The sequence below is a fragment of the Podarcis vaucheri genome, assembly GCF_965113315.1.
Source record: "Podarcis vaucheri genome assembly, chromosome: 1".
Classification (NCBI taxonomy): Eukaryota; Metazoa; Chordata; class Lepidosauria; order Squamata; family Lacertidae; genus Podarcis; species Podarcis vaucheri.
The window spans coordinates 18,684,565-18,702,415 of NC_138759.1; the positions used below are offsets into that span (position 1 = coordinate 18,684,565).

The 17,851-nt window shown below is 48.2% G+C and overlaps 1 protein-coding gene across 1 annotated transcript in view; it reads right to left on the reverse strand.

Annotated features, from left to right (window-relative positions):
- Positions 1-3,770, reverse strand: part of HHIPL1 (HHIP like 1) — a 35,306-nt gene extending 31,536 nt beyond the window's left edge. Inside the window, exon 1 of the mRNA XM_082217165.1 lies at positions 2,786-3,770. Within this exon, the coding sequence (XP_082073291.1) occupies positions 2,786-3,067 (282 nt within the window). The 5' untranslated portion in view covers positions 3,068-3,770. The remainder of the gene's footprint in view (positions 1-2,785) is intronic.
- Between the last annotated feature and the right edge of the window lie 14,081 nt (positions 3,771-17,851).

Here is a 17,851-nt window from a genome sequence, read left to right on the forward strand (position 1 = left end):
TCGAAGGGACTTCTAGAACGGGTTCCGTTCAACAACCAAGGTACGACTGTATACCTATCTAAAGGTGTTTCCAGAACACCTATTTATTAAGCACTCATCCTGATTCATTTGCAGGGAGGTTGAACGATATTTAGTGAGCATGCATACTTGTTTGTTTGTGGAAAGGTTAGATATTGCATCAAGTAAAGGTTATCTCACTTGATGCGTTTTCCCATCACGTTCCTTACTGCAAACAGTTCAAACTTTTTGGGAAGCAAGTTTGTTGGGCAAGACCTCCCAAACAATTACAAATTGCACAGCCTGAATTTGCCAGTGATCTGAATACCGCTTAAAACTAGTGACAGTCTGGAAATGCCCTAAGTTATGCAACTTTCACGGCCAGTGCAGACAACATGTTAGCTTTCTCTAAATGACGAGGGAGAGATCCAGAATCATATGCCAACATGCTCATGTCTTCTTTGGAGAAAATTCCTCCTGTTTCATTGCGAAATAATAAAATATGATGTAAGACCTTGTGAATTAATATAAACATTTAACAATGTCTTCTGAATCATTTGTTCCTGCCTAGGATAAACTAAGAGTTCAATTAGCTCAGTTGGTTAGCGCATAGTGCTGATAACACCAAGGTTGCAAGTTTGATGGGATAGCTGCATATTCCTGCATTCTAGGGGGTTGGTCTAGATGATTCTCAGGGTCCCTTCCATCTCTACATTTCTATGATGCTAAATAGCCTGTAGGTCCCTTTCCACTATGCAGCTCTGTGACTCAATAGGACTCAACATGACCAGTTTTCATGTTGCAGATATGAAATGAAATAGAAGCAGCTAACACACCAGAAGTCCACTTGTGGCGTTTTGCCAAAAGATGCATAGAATGAAAATATACAAGGCGCTGGTATTCTCTCCTCTTTTTGGCAGACACTTACCTAGTACACATTCTACTATGGCAAGAGTACAGGAATAGATTCAGAAAAGTATTGAAAATCAAGCAAATCACTGCAATGCCTTTCATGTATTGGGGTTTTCAGGTGTTGTTACCATCCTCTGGAACAGGGACTGAGCAAAGAATGGACAAAGCAAGCAAAGAGAAACGCTCGGCAAAGCATATCCTGTAGAAATGAGAATTATACAGCCCGTTCATTGAGACCTGTCCAATGCACCTGGTGCTGGAGGAAAGCTCATGGCTTAAGAACACACAGAGTCCTGATATTAATCTATGTTACCAGCATGTGTTTGGTCCAGCAAGTTTTGCAAGCAAGACAATGAGGCTGCACGGTATTATGAAGAGCAAAGAGCTTCTTACTTTGCAAAGAGCTTCTTATTTTGCCTAGAAGATTTTGAAAGGAGGGCTAACTCACGGGGGGGTGGGAGGAGACCCTCAGATCATTCACTTTGTTGGAGAAGGTGCATGGACAGAGAGGGATATGATGTCTAACAGTAGGGAAACAGCATCATCTGTGTGTGTCCTTCACCAGCCTAGCTGGTGAATATGTAACCAGACAGAAAGCAGGTATCACTTGGATAGCCTACTTTTGCAAAATCCTGTAAGGAGGATCACAGCTGGTTGCAATGAAGATAACTTTGACATTAGCCTCTAGGGTAAAAGCAGAGTGTAGGTTATACTTCATAAAGATGAACTGGGTGCAAACACATTTGGGACAGTGGAGCATCTATCCCATCTACCTAAATATGCAGACTGTTGAAGGATGGGCCTATCTGTTTATGGGGAAGGATTTCTAACGGAAGTGCTATTTCACAAGGCAGGACAGCCCTTGCATACCCTTACAGTGGACTGGCAGTGGATGAAAGGATTCTAGGAAGCTGCCTTGTCCATCAACTCGAAGGATGGGGAACCAGTGACCCTGCAGACATGGATAGACTGCAACTGCCACCAGCCCCACCCAGCATGGCCTATGGTCAGGGATGATGGGAATTGTAGTCCAGATACAACTGGAGTCCCAAGTTTGAGAAACCCTAATGGAAGACTCCAGCTGCAGCTTAGGCTGCAGTCTTTCTCATCATGTGATACCTGGACTTTTGGATTAAACCTGGCTGGGTGGGACAATCTGCTTTATCCCTTTTTCTGCAGCAGCTGAGTGAAGAATGCCAACAAAACAAGGCAGCGCTGTCCATTTATTTAACCAAGTGTGGCTGCTCTAGGTGAAAACAGGGGACGAAGCTTGGCACATTATTCCTTGCGTTTATATCTCAGCTGCCCTGCAAAGGAGTACATCGTTCTCTCCCCCTGCTCCATTTTATCATCACAACATCCCTGTGAGGTAAGTCAGGCTGAGAGGGAGCCATTGGCCCGAAGTCACCCAATAAGCTTCAGGGCTTAGTGGGGATTTGAACCCTGGTCTGTGGGTTAAACCACAGAGCCTAGGACTTGTCAATCAGAAGGTCGGCGGTTGGAATCCCCATGACAGGGTGAGGTCCCGTTGCTCGGTCCCTGCTCCTGCCAACCTAGCAGTTCGAAAGCATGTCAAAGTGCAAGTAGATAAATAGGTACCACTCTGGCGGGAAGGTGAACAGCGTTTCTATGCACTGCTCTGGTTCACCAGAAGCGGCTTAGTCATGTTGGCCACATGACCTGGAAGCTGTACACCGGCTCCCTTGGCGAGATGAGCGCCACAACCCCAGAGTGGGTCACGACTGGACCTAATGGTCAGGGGTCCCTTCACCTTTACCTCCCAGGTCCCACACTCTAACTAGGTCCCTCTCACTAGGCCTTGGGGGGGGTGCGGGTGGGAGGAAAGGGACGGGCCGCGTGGCCCCACCAGGCTCACCTGGCATAAGAGGTTCTGCAGGTGGCTGGCGCAGGCGGCGTAGGCGGCCTGGTCGAAGTTCTCGGCCACTCGGTAATAGCGCTCCAGCAGGGCGGCGTCGCGCTCGGCGTCGCAGCAGCCGAAGTCCGAGTACTGCACGCAGAAGTGGAGCGGGCGCGGCGGCTTGAAGGGCGGCTTGAAGTCCAGGCACTGCGGGTGGCCCCACAGCAGCCCCGGCAGCGCGTGGAGCAGCGCGAGGAGGAGCGGCCACGGGCGGCGGCGCCCAGGAGCAGCCCGCGCCATGCTTCCCTTCCTCGGCGCTGCTGCGCTCAGGACAGGCGCGGGCTCCTGGCGGCGAGGAAGCGGCGGCGGCGGCAGCTCCGGGGCTCGCGCCCGGCCATGGCCCTCGGTGGGCGGGTAGGCGGACGGTGAGGGCTCACGCGGGCTCTCGCAGCCGCGAGTTGTGAGGGTCTGGCGAAGCGCGCGCGCGCGTCGCGGTGCGCCTTGGCGCTTCGGCAGCTCCCGCCGCCGTGCCCTGAGGGCCCCTTAGCCGAGGGGGAGACGGGGAAGGCGAGAGGCAGCAGCCGCCTCCTCGGGTTGGGTTGGGCAGGGAAGGGAGAGGACGCTGCCCTGCTGCGCCCTCAGCGCGCTCGGAGGACGACTCGGACGCAGCGCCGAGGGCAGAGGGGGCAAAGGGGACCTGCTCGCTCGGCCGCCCCTTCGCTCGCAGAAGCGCCTCAGACCCAAAAAGAAAAAGCTGAGGAGGAGGGCGGAGGCGCCGCCTTCTCCCCGCTCGGGGCGGGTAAATAGTCGCTGGAGCGGCGCCCGCCGAGCTCGCGGAGCGCCAAGGAGAAGGAGACACGTGCCTGGAGGAGCGAGCGGCGCGGAGGAGACCAAGGCCGGCCGCAGCCTCCGAACTAGTAGGCACCAGGCTTGGAATAAAGGGCACCAAGCCAAGCATCCTCCCATACCCAATGTATTTTCCCCCCTTTAAGAACTCTAAATATATATATTAGATCGGGCAACAGGGACAGACTGGGATAATAGGGCGTCAAAATATGGCGCCCCTTTCCTAAATAGTTCTGATTTTCACAATAACTGCTCTTGGTACAATTTTATTTTTTTTAAAAAATATCTTTTCAAAAGAAGTCTTCTTCTTGTTATTATTTTGTTTCCTCTTGGCTTGGGACCCTGTGCGGAGGAACCATCCGCACCTCCTTAAACCCAGCAGGAATGCCAAATTATATGCTGCTGTTCTTGCTCTCACCAGAAACCGTGATGGTCAGCAACTTGCACAAATTCAAAAGGATGAGGCTATCCTACCAGCCACAAGGTCTATGCTTTGTCTCCACTGTCTGAGGCAGTATGCTTCTAAATTCCAAATTCTGGAAACTGCAGGAGTGAATTATTGTTGTTGTTGATGATGATGTTGCTTTATTGAATTTGTTAGTCACCTTATCTTGCCCAGGGGAATCCAGAGCAACTTGCAAACAGACAAAAAAACAACCCCACAGATACACGAAGAAGGCTCTTGAACTCAGGTCCTGCTTGCAGACTTCCCATGGGCATCTGGTTGGCTACTGTGGGAACAGGATGCTGGCCTGATGCAGCAGGGCAATTCATAGGTGCTTATTACATACCATATTCATAGAACCATAGAATTGTAGAGTTGGAAAGTTGGAAAGGGACTCCCAAGGGCCAATGCAGGAATCTCAGCTAAAGCACCCATGACAGATTCCCACCCAACCTCGTTTAAATATGCTGTAATATAGCACATTATATTATATTATGTTGAAAACCTTTCTGTTCTGCCAGGCTTATTATGCAGGCAATAAAAAAAAAAATCCACAATGGTTGGATTTTACAGCAGAAATTCCGGAATTTCTGCTGTAATTTTCCACAGCTTTGACCTTTTTCCATGTGTTTTTTTTTTCTCCTTAAGTGACGCAAGTACTTGCTTAAGTTGCTGCTGTTGCAGGAGGGGTTCTGTTTGGCATATGTTTGTCTCACGAGACAATGGAAGCATGTGCCAGAAGTGGATTTAGGGGAGTTCGACCAGTTCAGTTGCACTGGGCGCAGAGCCTCAGGGGCACCACAACTAGCATGGAGCGTGAGAGGCAAAGGGCACCAGATTTTGGAGTTGCACACAGAACTCTTGAAATTTGAGACCCTACTGAGTGCACCTCTGGGAACTACTTTTCTTTTATGGTGTTCTACAAACCTAGACAGCATCTTAAAAAGCAGAGACATCACTTTGCCAACAAAGGTCCGTATAGTTAAAGCCATGGTTTTCCCAGTAGTGATGTATGGAAGTGAGAGCTGGACCATAAAGAAGGCTGATCGCCGAAGAATTGATCCTTTTGTATTATGGTGCTGGAGGAGACTCTTGAGAGTCCCATGGACTGCAAGAAGATTAAACCTATCCATTCTGAAGGAAATCAGCCCTGAGTGCCCACTGGAAGGACAGGTCCTGAAGCTGAGGCTCCAATAGTTTGGCCACCTCATGAGAAGAGAAGACTCCCTGGAAAAGACCCTGATGTTGGGAAAGATGGAGGGCACAAGGAGAAGGGGACGACAGAGGACGAGATGGTTGGACAGTGTTCTCGAAGCTATGAACATGAGTTTGACCAAACTGCGGGAGGCAGTGGAAGACAGGAGTGCCTGGCATGCTCTGGTCCATGGGGTCACGAAGAGTCGGACACGACTCAACAACTAAACAACAACAACTTGTGTGTGGCGGAACGGTGTTAGGGCATCTGTCAAAAGCTTTGGAAGGCAGGTTGCACCAGGTCCATCTCCTTCCTTTATTGAATCTGTGCTGCAACCGCGCTTCTTGTGCTAGTTGGGGCTGATGGGGGTTTTAGTTCAAAACTTCTAGAGGGCACAACGTTGGTGAAGGCTTTTCCAAAGCCTTTTGGTCTCTCTTTTGTTTCCCCTGACAGTTGTGAATCTAGTGTGGCTTCTGCATACTTTTTTTTTTTTACAAGAAATCTTAAATAATTTGTAGAATTATATGTCTGTCATCTCTATTTTTTATGTTTCTGGGAGTCTTGACATCAAGAACCACAGTGGCATGGAACAAATCATGTTACAACAGGCGTTTCCATTACGGCCCCCTTTTCTGAAAGACAAGGATCCTCAGGCAGCATTCTTAGCTATTTCAGTCGTTGCAAAATGTAAAATGTGGCTAATAAAAACAAGCCAAAACCTGCACGAAGCCTCCCCTAAAGTATATAACCATAGATGGAAAGTGCCATAACTGGAATTGCACTTATGGCTCAATTAAAAACACAGAGGCCTTTGAAAAATTTGGATTCGGTGCACACTTTTTGGCTTGACAACGGTTCTCCAAAAAACGTGAGCAACATTATTGTAGCCAGCAAATACCCGAGTCCACAAACCTGTTAAGACAAAGTATTTGGAAAAGCTGATTCAGTCCTGTTGGAAGAAGGTGAGACTAAATGGGTTTAAGCCAAGATTATCCCACTTGTTCATGGATTCAGTAAAGTTGTTTTGTAAGTGGAAAATCTGTTCACTGTATGAAAATGGGGAATGCAAAAGCGCGAGTGAGCCACTCTTCTGCTTTCTCCATCTTCTGCAAAGTGGAGGACTTAAAAATGAGCCTAAGAGGGCCATTTCTCACCTTATTTATTTAAAAGCATTTATAAATTGTTCAATATTTTTAAAATCTCTTAAGTGGTTATATAATACTGAGACAAAGAATATCATTAGGGAGAAAAATTCAACATAAAAGCAATGTAACAGTAATATATTTATATGTACATTAAAACAAATAAAAGAGGAATTCAGGAGATTCAAGCACTATCTTATGGGCTGGGAAAAGCCTGGGCAAAAAAAAAAAGAAGTCTTCACAAGACGTCTGAAGCAACTGAATATTACTGCTTCACGTATGGTGGAAAGAAGTTGAATTTTTCCCTGATTAGAACAGAATATTTGTGTTTTCCTATGACTCCATCCTATGCTGCCCTAGGAGTGAATCCCCTGTCTTCTGCAGAATTTCAGATAGCTGTAGAAGGATTCCTACCCATGTATTATTCCTTGTGTGTGTGAAATGTGCCATAGCACATTACAGTGGAAAGCTCCGATTAATAAGACGTAAAGGTAAAGGGACCTCTGACCGTTAGGTCCAGTCGCGGACAACTCTGGGTTTGCGGTGCTCATCTCACTTTATTGGCCAAGGGAGCCGGAGTACAGCTTCCGGGTCATGTGGCCAGCATGACTAAGCCGCTTCTGGCGAACCAGAGCAGTGCACGGAAACAACATTTACCTTCCCGCCAGAGCGGTACCTATTTATCTACTTGCACTTTGACATGCTTTTGAACTGCTAGATTGGAGGAGCAGGGACTGAGCAACGGGAGCGCACCCTGTTGCGGGGATTCGAACCGCTGATCGGCTAGGCTCAGTGGTTTAGACCACAGCGCCACCCGCTTAATTTTGTTTGCTTAATTTTATTTATTTAACAAAATCAGTGCCGGCACACGAGAAGACCAATTTCTTACAGCTGTGGAGCGAGTATTATGTAGCAAGGCCACAGACTGAAGCGGTTGAGGGAACACTTGTGGAGTAAAGTGATCCCACAAGAAAACTGGTCCCAAGCCGTTAAATACTTTATACACACCTTAAGTGGCCTAGTAACAAATCTGCAACCAGTGAAGATCTCTGAGCAGAGGTGTTGCATGCTCATGGGGTCTCACTCCTGCCAGGCACCATGCACTAACTGCATCTTCCAGGTCAGGCACAACAAGGGAAGCCCCAGCTAGAGTGCTTTGCAGTAATCCAATCTTGAAATCACAGTCCGTTTATTTTCTTATTTATTTCATTGGTCAGACCCAGAGCTGCTTATTTTTACCACGGTGGTGGCCTCGTGTGCCTTCAGAGTCATATGCTGGGACCACAAATGGAGTGTGTGACTGGGCATCTTGTGACTTCTTCGAATTCTTAGTAAAAGGGACACTTCCTTCTATTTAGAGCAGCCAACCAGGTCAGGGAAGAACAGAATAAGCTTCTTCTGCCTTTTCCAATCTGTCCTCCTCAGCAGCTGTGTCTATCTTCTTCAAGCAGCACTTCGTAATTGGCTCTTGAGCAGCCGTTCGTCTCAAGCAGACAGAGGAAAGAGCCCACAAGGAACTACTGTTCTAAGGAAGCAGACACAGTTGCAGAGGAGTCTCCTTCAGAAGAGCTGGAGAGGCGGTGAACTGCAGAAACGCAATGACAGAATCAATCAGAGGTACTGCCAGGCAAGGTACCTCCCCCTGCCACAACCACTTGTCCTTGGTGTTGCCTCCCCATTCTTCTCCTGCCTGCTGTCAATCTTCCTTGACCAGTCACCATTCCACTACTACCCCCTGTGCTTTTTGGCTAGGCACCTGGCCAGCTCGGGGGGAGGGGGGGTTATGGGGCAAGGATGCCTTGTGGCACATAGTATTATTATTGCCCGACACCGTTTTGGTTGCCTGAAATTCCTCCAACTTCTGCCAAGCCAATGCTGCCTTTGAGGGTCACAGACCCAACAATGGCTCCAAAACAGCAAGGAGTTGAAAGAACTAAGGTTATCCCACACTTGTGCAGAGATAGCACTAGTGTTCCATTTTTAAAAATTAGAAATTAGTTGTTGTTTTTTGCAGACTAATGTTGTGAAAATGCTTTTTTAAAAAAAAGTTTTGAAGAATATATTGAATTTTCCAAAGCTCACCATCGCCATCTAGTGTCACCTTTGTATAATGCACTTTACAACACAATTAAAACGTTTCATTTGCAGCTGTATAGCTAAATCCTAATGAGGGAAGAATGGTTGCATGACCACATTGTGCAGATCCGACCCCCCCCCCCCCATTGGAAAGCAGATATACATGTGAACTGGTATAAACTGTAAAAAGTAACAACCTTTGGCTATTCCACAGACAGCTCCTAAAGTCATCCTAGAGAATTCTGAAGGTTACCAGCAAAAACAGCTTTCCTCTGAATACAGCTATCGGAATAACGTCAGTAATCTGCAAGAAAAGTACCAGCAGAATCAGCCCTGACATTAAACAGATTGTATCTTTGTCACAGCATCTGTGAGTACACTGGAGCCAAATGGAGTCCTTCACAGATTTTGGAATGCTTCCTTGTAGCTTAGCTGTGCTGAGCAGTTACAAAGAATCCCACTATGAATCATTCAGCAGAGTGGATTTGGACTCCCAACCCTCCTCCCGCAGAAGATGCTTTATTGGACATTCAGAGCTGTTTTCAAAGCAGTGTGTGCATGCATTGCCAAGAATGTTCCTTTCCTGGAGGTTCTGGAAACTGGTTTAAAATTTCTGATGCAGTGACAGCTTAAAGTAAACATCCAACTGCTGGCATAGACCTCTCCATAAGTCTATGTCATCATCACTAAGCTATATTGAATTAAGGTTTTAGGTTTTTGGAAACTGTTAGGAAGCAGCTGGCTAAGCATCTCGGCCTTGAGCTTTTATTGATACATATGTCCTGGGACATGGGTGGCGCTGTGGCCTAAACCACAGAGCCTAGGGCTTGCCGATCAGAAGGTCAGGGGTTTGAATCCCCACGACAGGGTGAGCTCCCGTTGCTCGGTCCCTGCTCCTGCCAACCTAGCAGTTCGAAAGCATGTCAAAGTGCAAGTAGATAAATAGGTAAGGTAAGGTAAACAGGCGGGAAGGTAAACAGCGTTTCTGTGCGCTCCTCTGGTTTGCCAGAAGCGGCTTAGTCATGCTGGCCACATGACCCGGAAGCTGTATGCCGGCTCCTCAGCCAATAAAGTGAGATGAGCGCCGCAACCCCAGAGTCAGTCACGACTGGACCTAATGGTCAGGGGTCTCTTTACCTTTATGTCCTGGCAGTAAATAAAGCACAGAACTATCTAGAAACCTCCCTGGTGAAACTTTTATTCAGTGATCATTTATATCACTGACTTAGAACAATGTCCCATGGTGGGAATTCCATGTGGGTGAAATACGGGAAATCTACAACACCGGACAAACTATGTGTTATGTGCACTGGGAAGGAGGGGAAATACTTTATGAGATCTATTGCATAACAAGAACTTTTCAGATGTATTCATTGAGCTAACTGGGGAAGAAGTCATTCGCCCTACTTAATTTTGCAGCTTGGTTGAATTCAATACAGCTCCCCTGACAGCTACATGCAGGGGAGAGCTTTAAAAAGTTTAGAGAGTGAGTTTGGCCCCAGTGGCAGTGGTTTGCATCTGTCTGTCTTAAGAGACAATGGAGTGCGCCTCCAGGGGTGAAGTCAAACCGCCACATTAGCAGCACCTAGGTGCACAAGCCTAGGCTGTGTGTATGGAGGTCATGGGCTGCCCAGATGACAAGACTCCCCACTCAGCTTCACTGATATGGTCCAAAGGAAAGCAATGCAATATGTTTGGCACCAGTTTGGCTGCAGCAGTTTCCAAGAGGACTCCACTCCAGATTTGTGTAGGGCTTATTCCTTAGCCCAGGGGTCAGCAAACTTTTTCAGCAGGGGGCCGGTCCACTGTCCCTCAGACCTCGTGGGGGGCCGGACTATATTTTGAAGAAAATTATACAATGGTACCTCGGGTTACATACGCTTCAGGTTACAGACTCCGCTAACCCAGAAATAGTGCTTCAGGTTAAGAACTTTGCTTCAGGATGAGAACAGAAATCGGGCTCTGGCGGCGCGATGGCAGCAGGAGGCCCCATTAGCTAAAGTGGTGCTTCAGGTTAAGAACAGTTTCAGGTTAAGAACGGACCTCCAGAACGAATTAAGTACTTAACCTGAATTCCTATGCCCCACAAATAACCCAGAGATGCATTTTAAATAAAAGGACACATTCTACTCATGTAAAAACACACTGATTCCTGGACCTTCCTTGGACCAGATTTGGAATCCGCCTCAGTTTGCATACCCATGCCTTAGCCTTTTCTTCTCCTGAAGCTATCCCACAAGGCAGCAGAGGTTTGGATCAGAGTTTTCCTTCTCCTGGATGGGCTACCTTCCCAGGTTGACAAGCCCCATCTGCTCCTCACTTCCATACAGCATGTGCAGAAACCCCCTTCTTGGCCAGTGGACCCACTATTGGTCTCTTCCGCTCTATCTGCCAGAGCTTTCAGGGGAAGTCCCTCATTGAGCATTTGAGATCCATTGGCTGCTCTACCCTCACCTGTCGAGTCAAAGCCATGTGACAGTGCAGCCACTATCACATACTGACAGCTTCTAGGAGCCACAGGTGGGAGCTGAGTGCAGGGTGGGGACCAAAAGTGGAATCACGACATGCACCCCACCAGGAGTTGTGCAAACTGCATAAGCAGCTAGTGTGCTTTGGGCTTTCTGGGTGAATTTAAGAAGATGGTGAGTGTTCATTTGCCCCTGGATATTTTGCACTGAGCAGGCAGCTGGACTTGATTTCCAAGATCTTAGTTCCTTGATTGAGTGAAACTTACCTGTCTGATTCTCAGGACTATTTCTTTTTATTTCGTAAAATTTATACACTGCTTGATTGCAAAACCTCAAGGCAGTTTACGTTCCCACCTATTTGGCGGCCTTTCTGTCTACCACTTCTCTGCATCTCTGCCCCAGCTTCCTTCAGACGACATCCAAGTGCAACTAAAAACAGTGGAAGGAAACAGCAATGGACACAATCCACTGGGAAATTATTCTCAAGCCCCATATGCTGTGCTCTTGCAGTGCAGGGAAGAAGATTTGAGCAGGTTAAGGTAAAGGTAAAGGGACCCCTGACCATTAGGTCCAGTTGTTGACGACTCTGGGGTTGTGGCGCTCATCTCGCTTTATTGGCCGAGGGAGCCGGCGTACAGCTTCCGGGTCATGTGGCCAGCATGACTAAGCCGCTTCTGGCGAACCAGAGCAGCGCACGTAAACGCCATTTAGCTTCCCGCCGGAGCGGTACCTATTTATCTATTTGCACTTTGACGTGCTTTCGAACTGCTAGGTTGGCAGGAGCTGGGACGGAGCAACTCACCCTGTCGCGGGGATTCGAACCGCGACCTGATCAGCAAGACCTAGGCTCTGTGGTTTAACCCACAGGGCCACCCACGTCCCATTTGAGCAGGTTATTCCCAGATTAAAGGTCTTCAGCATCCTATGGAGGAACAAACTGCTCCCTAACTCAGAGATGGTGCAGTCTGCAAGAAAAAAAGGCCTTATCAGCCTACGAAACCTGATTCCACCAATGATTCAGCCAGAGACCTCTTTCACTTTGTGCAGTGATGCCAGCATTTGGACTATATTTCACCCACCTTGCCCTATTTGGACTAACCTGTTGACTTGATCTACTTATCCTGCTTCACATTTGAACTCCTCCTCAGGGACAAAGATCATAACGTTAGTCACACACAAAAGTGGATGAAAGTGGGGCCCTCTATAAATGACCACTGTGTCTCCATGGCTCTTTGATCTTTCTGTGGAAAGGCCTAGCTGTCTCTCCTTGTTTTCCAGCGCTTGGTGATTTAAGAGTTGCCTTTGAGCTCTTTGACATTATTCTTGTGACAAATAGGAGATATCTCTTCCACAGCTGTGTGCGTGTGAGAGATCTGATGTCAGCCCTTATATCATGAATTGCTTTCATCCAGCACAGGGCAAGCCAGCTCTTAAATACCATCCATCAAACCTTGTACGCTCCCTCAGAGACATTGTTTTCAGCAGTTATTCAGAGGTATATGCCGGGAAGTTGTGGGAGGGGGAAAGGAAAACATTGATATCTACTGGCCAAAGAAGACAGGTTTAAAGGCTGGCTGTGCCAATAAATTAACAAGCGGGAGGCTAAAGACTGAAGCGAAATTAACATATTCATTAGCTGTCCAAATATTCCTAGTATTAATTGCCTGTGGCGTGCTCTGCCCAGAAAAGAGTACCCCTGACCTACATTTCACCATAGGAAAGCGCTGCCTTCGCTGAGAAGAAAGTAAGACTTCAAAAGAGTGGAGAGGATTTGTTGGGGCTCCATCTAGTGGGGCTTTTGTTTTAACCATGGCTGTGTTTTGACCACCAGTCATATTGCCAGGGCTGGGAAGTTGAGGTTTATCCTACGGAGCTACTATAGACTGCAAGGGCTCAGGGACCAGAGAGCTTTTTTATAAAGAGTCCAGCATTGAAACTGACAAGCATTGTATGAAGCCTCAGCACTGACCAGCCCTGGCATGCATTCCAGGAGTCTGGCTTTTCTCGCTTGCCCGGTCAGGGGAGCAGCGTTTATTTTGTTCATTTAATATGCAGGCCATCTTTCTGCCTGAAGGCCTCCAAGGTGGCTAACGATACTGCAATCAGCAATAAAAAAACCACGCACAACTATAATTGGAATAAGACAACAGCAGGTCAAACAAACAAACAAAACCCCCAACAACCAGGAGGGAAAATTACAAGGACAACAACAATCATAGCAGTACTTTCAGAGTCCAGCTGCATGGGGGCCTCTCATTTTCTTTTCGAAGCAGAGCCACTGTCATTCTTTGCTGCCTTCATGGAATAATTCACAAGTCCCCTTTTCTCAAATTCCCATATTGTTTTGAAACTGAATGTATAGCCAACTGGTGCTTGTTTGGAGATGCATTTCTGCCTTTGCACACAAGAAAGGAAACACAACTCCATCCTTAATTTTCTGTTATGGACAGTTATCTCCTGAAATAGAAACAATTCATAAACATGAACAGGGAGCAGCCCCACTCCAGCAGAGAGGTCAGGCAAAATACATGCCACCATTTGCCAGGTTTGTGCACTCTCTGGATGAGCCTGCTAATTGAATTTCTCATGGTGTCGGTTGAGGTTATTCTGGTGCCGACATCTGTCCTCCATGGACTGAAAGCACTAACTCATTTCATTTGGCTAGTTAACAGCTGTCAGATGATAAGAGTATTCAGTCACTGCCAGGTTTGCCTGGATTTGAACCAGGAGCTTCGAAACGAAAGACTCGTATGTCATCATTACACTGGTCCCTTGAGAGGTGCAGTTTCCCCTCAGTAGCAGATGTCTGGTGTGTTAGTAGCAAAAAGATGTGAGCCAACGTCTAAAGAAGACATGATATGTGGTGTTTTAAAGAAATTTAGCCATGAGTGCGTTGCACTGATTTAAAGTGAAGTTGTTTCAACACCACCTGGACGTAAACTCTTCCTCAAGCAACACTACATAGCATAATACCCAGTTTCTTAGGATTAGCCGGCAGTCATAGAATAGATGCCTACAGAATAAATTCAGCTTGTAAAAAGCATTGGGCTTTAACAAAATATGCAACCTTTAGCTTTTAATTAGAACTGCACACAACCTTATAAAGAAGTGGTACCGTTCAGTGGCGTAGCGTGGGAGTGCAGGGGGGGCCGGCCGCACCGGGCGCAACATCTGGGGGTTAGGGTTAGGGGGCGCAAATCCACGGGCAAGGGGGCGCAAATTACTTGCCTTGCCCCGGGTGCTGACGACCCACGCTATGCCACTGGTACCGTTTAAACTGCTAGTGTGAAGAAAGCACCCATACAAAGGAGAGAAGTATCTAGGCTCTGCCAGAGTATTTTTCCTTTCACTTCCTTTATGCTCATCTAGCACAACAATAAGAAAACTTGAAAGCATCATTATCACCCAGAGCAAGATGGCTCCCTGCTGCTGCTGCTGCAGAAGATGGCGCCATTCTTCCTCCTCCAGAGCAAGTCCTAGAGCAGTGTTTCCCAACCACTGTTCCGCGGCACACTAGTGTGCCGCGAGATGTTGCCTGGTGTGCCGCGGGAAAAATTAAAAAATTTGAAAGATTTTTTTTTTAAGTCAAATTTTCGATTGGGGCGCCGTCACTAGATGAGCCCTGGGGTTCCCTCCCTCCCTCCCGCTCTGCGCCTCCCTCCTCCTCCTCCTCCGGGGAGGCCCTTCCTGGCTCTCGGCCAAGGCTTGGCGACTGCCACTCACTCACTCACTCGCCCACCCGTCCCTCCATCCCTGCACCCGGCCTCTCCCCCTCCGTCCCCGGCGCGGGGGCTGCCGGGATCTGTAGTCCCCTCGCCCTTGGGCTCCGCGCCCGCGCGGGGTGCACAAACTACATTTCCCAGCGTGGCCTGGCGGGCCGGGCGTTTTGTTTGAAGCGCTCTTCTCCCGGCCATGGAATGAGCGCAGCGGCGGCGGCCGGGCGGGCAGGGGCTCTTCCGCGCAGACCCCGCGCAGCCTGCCTGCGCCCCCGCGGAGATCGGGCGGCAGGATGGAGCCCGGGGATCCCCGCAGAGGCGGAGCAGCGGAGGCGGAGGCTGCCCCCCAGGTAGGGCTGCGTCGGGGTTTTTTTATTTTTGCAATGCTGCATCCGCGCCGGAGGGGACGCATCGGACCGCGGGGAGACCCCTTGGCGGGTGTGCAAGGCAATGCATGCATGCAACTTCCACCGGCGCTCCGGACTTGGCAGGTGAGGGGGGTCCCCAGTGGGCGGCAGAGAGAGCCGGGAGGGCGAAGGGGAGCCGGGGGGGATCAGCGCTGCTCCCCGAGCCGAGCCCGGGGGGAAAAACTTCGGCGTCGTTGTGCCAGGTGTTGGAAGCGGAGGCTGGCGGGGCCCCCTCACCTGTAAAACCTGGTCGCCTCTCATATATTTCGTGCATTGCATTCATCGCCCACTTTCTCCTCCAAGGAGCTCCCGGGGGCGCGCGTGGTTCTCCCCATGTTATCCTCGCAACAACAGCCCTACGAGGTGGGTCAGGCGAGTGGCCCAAGGGAGCACCCAGGGATTGTCCTGGCCAGGTGGGGTGATTTGAACCCTGCTCTCTGCCCGGTCTTCGTCCTCATTTAGCCCCCACATGTGCATGACTGTGCATGACTGAGGTTTTCCCCCCTCGTCTTGGCTATGGTGTGAGTCTGTGCTGTTAATTAATGGGGTTCTGCCTTCGGAGAAGATGAGCCAGCCCTCAAGGAGGTGATTATGTAATTTGCTAGCAATTCATGTCCCTCCCGGCGTGACGCTGCGCGCTGACGTCACGGGGCTGTAATGGTGGTGTGCCTCGAGATTTTTTTCATGAAACAAGTGAGCCTTTGCCCAAAAAAGGTTGGGAAACACTGTCCTAGAGCTATACTCCCCAACTACACCAGGGGTGGGGATTAAGCCTTATTCTGGTAGTAAGACCATGAGAAGAGTCTTTCTTGCAGATCTCAATATTTATGCTGGCTTCTTCTTTGGCGATCACTCATAGCCGAGTAAGATTGTCTTCCATGAACACTGTTTTAACAGTGAGTCCGTAAGTGACTGTGGAGGCCAATTCTGGAACCACATGTCGTTCCATAGTGGGGACATAGGTTTCCGGGTGGGAGTTGATCACAGTGAGGGTTCCTCTAAGCTTGTTTCTTCCTTTTGACCTGAGTTTGAGTGTCTTCAAAACCCATGACACCTTTGGTAAAGGCTGTTTTCTAATTGGAGCGCTCGCAGGCCGGTGTTTCCCAGTTGTCAGTTTTTAAACCTCTTTTGTTGACCACCAGCATTACACTTTCCATTGTTAAATTCAGAATAGAGTAGTTGCTTTGGAAGACGATAATCAGGCATCCGCACAACATGACCAGTTCAATGAACCCTGGAAAAAAAGGAAGTGGTTGTAGTGCTGCTTGGGGATCTATCTATCTATCTATCTATCTATTTGTCTATAATCTTCTGTAATTACCATTTCACATTGGAGTTAATTGTCTTAGTGGGATTGCTTCACCTGTGAGTTGCCATTGGTGATGGCCTGTTTTTGTAGTATGTATTCTCCTTGTTTTGTAAAGAATTGGGATTTTGGGGTGGGGTGGGGTAATAGAGATTCTTTTCATAACGTGATGTGGAACAGTATCCAGTTCTTACTCAGAGCTCTTCAGTGCTCTGTAGGCATTCCTGACATTTAGCACTATTGGATGAAAATAATTTATTGCTATGCCTACTAGCCTTATATCATTTTAGGCAGAGCTGAGTAATTTTATACATCCATACGGGAAAGTACTTGATGCAGGACCTAAAAAGAAGACCTGCTGGTTCTGTTTTGGTTTGAATGCACGCCTGTCATACTGTCTCTGTCTGGTTTCCTCATCAGACAATATGCTGGCATTCTCAAAGCTTCTATTCCCTGGATGGTTCACAGATCACTAGAGCTTGAATATGAGACATAAGGAGGTACAAAAGTTTAATTATTTGCAGCAAATATCAGCATGTGATAAGGAGTTCTCTATTGCTCCAAATGTAAATGCCCGTTCACGTTTACATTTTGGACCAATAAACAATCTAACCTTAGCTGCATCTGCACTAATTATTACCTATCTACGTTCTGATATTAATGTGCACATAAGATTTAGCTGGCAGCAAGACGTATTATCACAGTTCAAGTACTCGTTGGCAGGGCCAGTGAGGGGTAACGCATAGAAAGGGAGGGTGTCCTTAGAAGAGACTGAGAGCTTGGTAGAGAGGCCTGGAGGGCTACACATGGACCCTGAGTCTCTCCACCACTGGTTTAATCAGGCTTGAAGCAATGGTATCAATCTCTTCTGGGTAGATTCTTCTTCTTCTTTGGCAATCACTCGTAGCTGAGTAAGATTGTCTTCCATGAACACGGTTTTAACAGTGAGTCCGTAAATGACTGTGGAGGCCAATTCTGGATCCACACGTCCTTCCACAGTGGGGACATGTGGTTTCCGGGCAGGAGTTGATCACGGTGAGGGTTTACGACCGCTGGGTGGTGACTCCACTGGGTGTGGTGTGGTGATCCAGTCAGAGGAAAGGGGAGACAGGCTATGTTTAGGGCAACTTTTCTAGCACCTCCCCCTTTTTGGGGTTAGCAGAGTGGATCCTAAATAGAGCTGTTCAGTCATGGATACATCTGCCAAGCTGTTCAACTGCCTCGTTCCTTGAGTCAGAGCGACTGAATCTGTATCCACCGCCCGTGTGGCAGTTCATGACCAGGGGCTTCCAGATTTTACGGTCCTGCCCCCGTTACCATTTGCTGACTGCCATGGGGCTTTTGGGGTTTGGGATGGGTTTTTGGAAGACGCCTGTGCGTGAATGTGTTTTATGTGTGGAGATCAGTGCACGGTGACCAACACACAGTCTTTGCAGTAAGGCTCAATTCCCATAGCATGAGTACCACCACGACCGGTAGATTC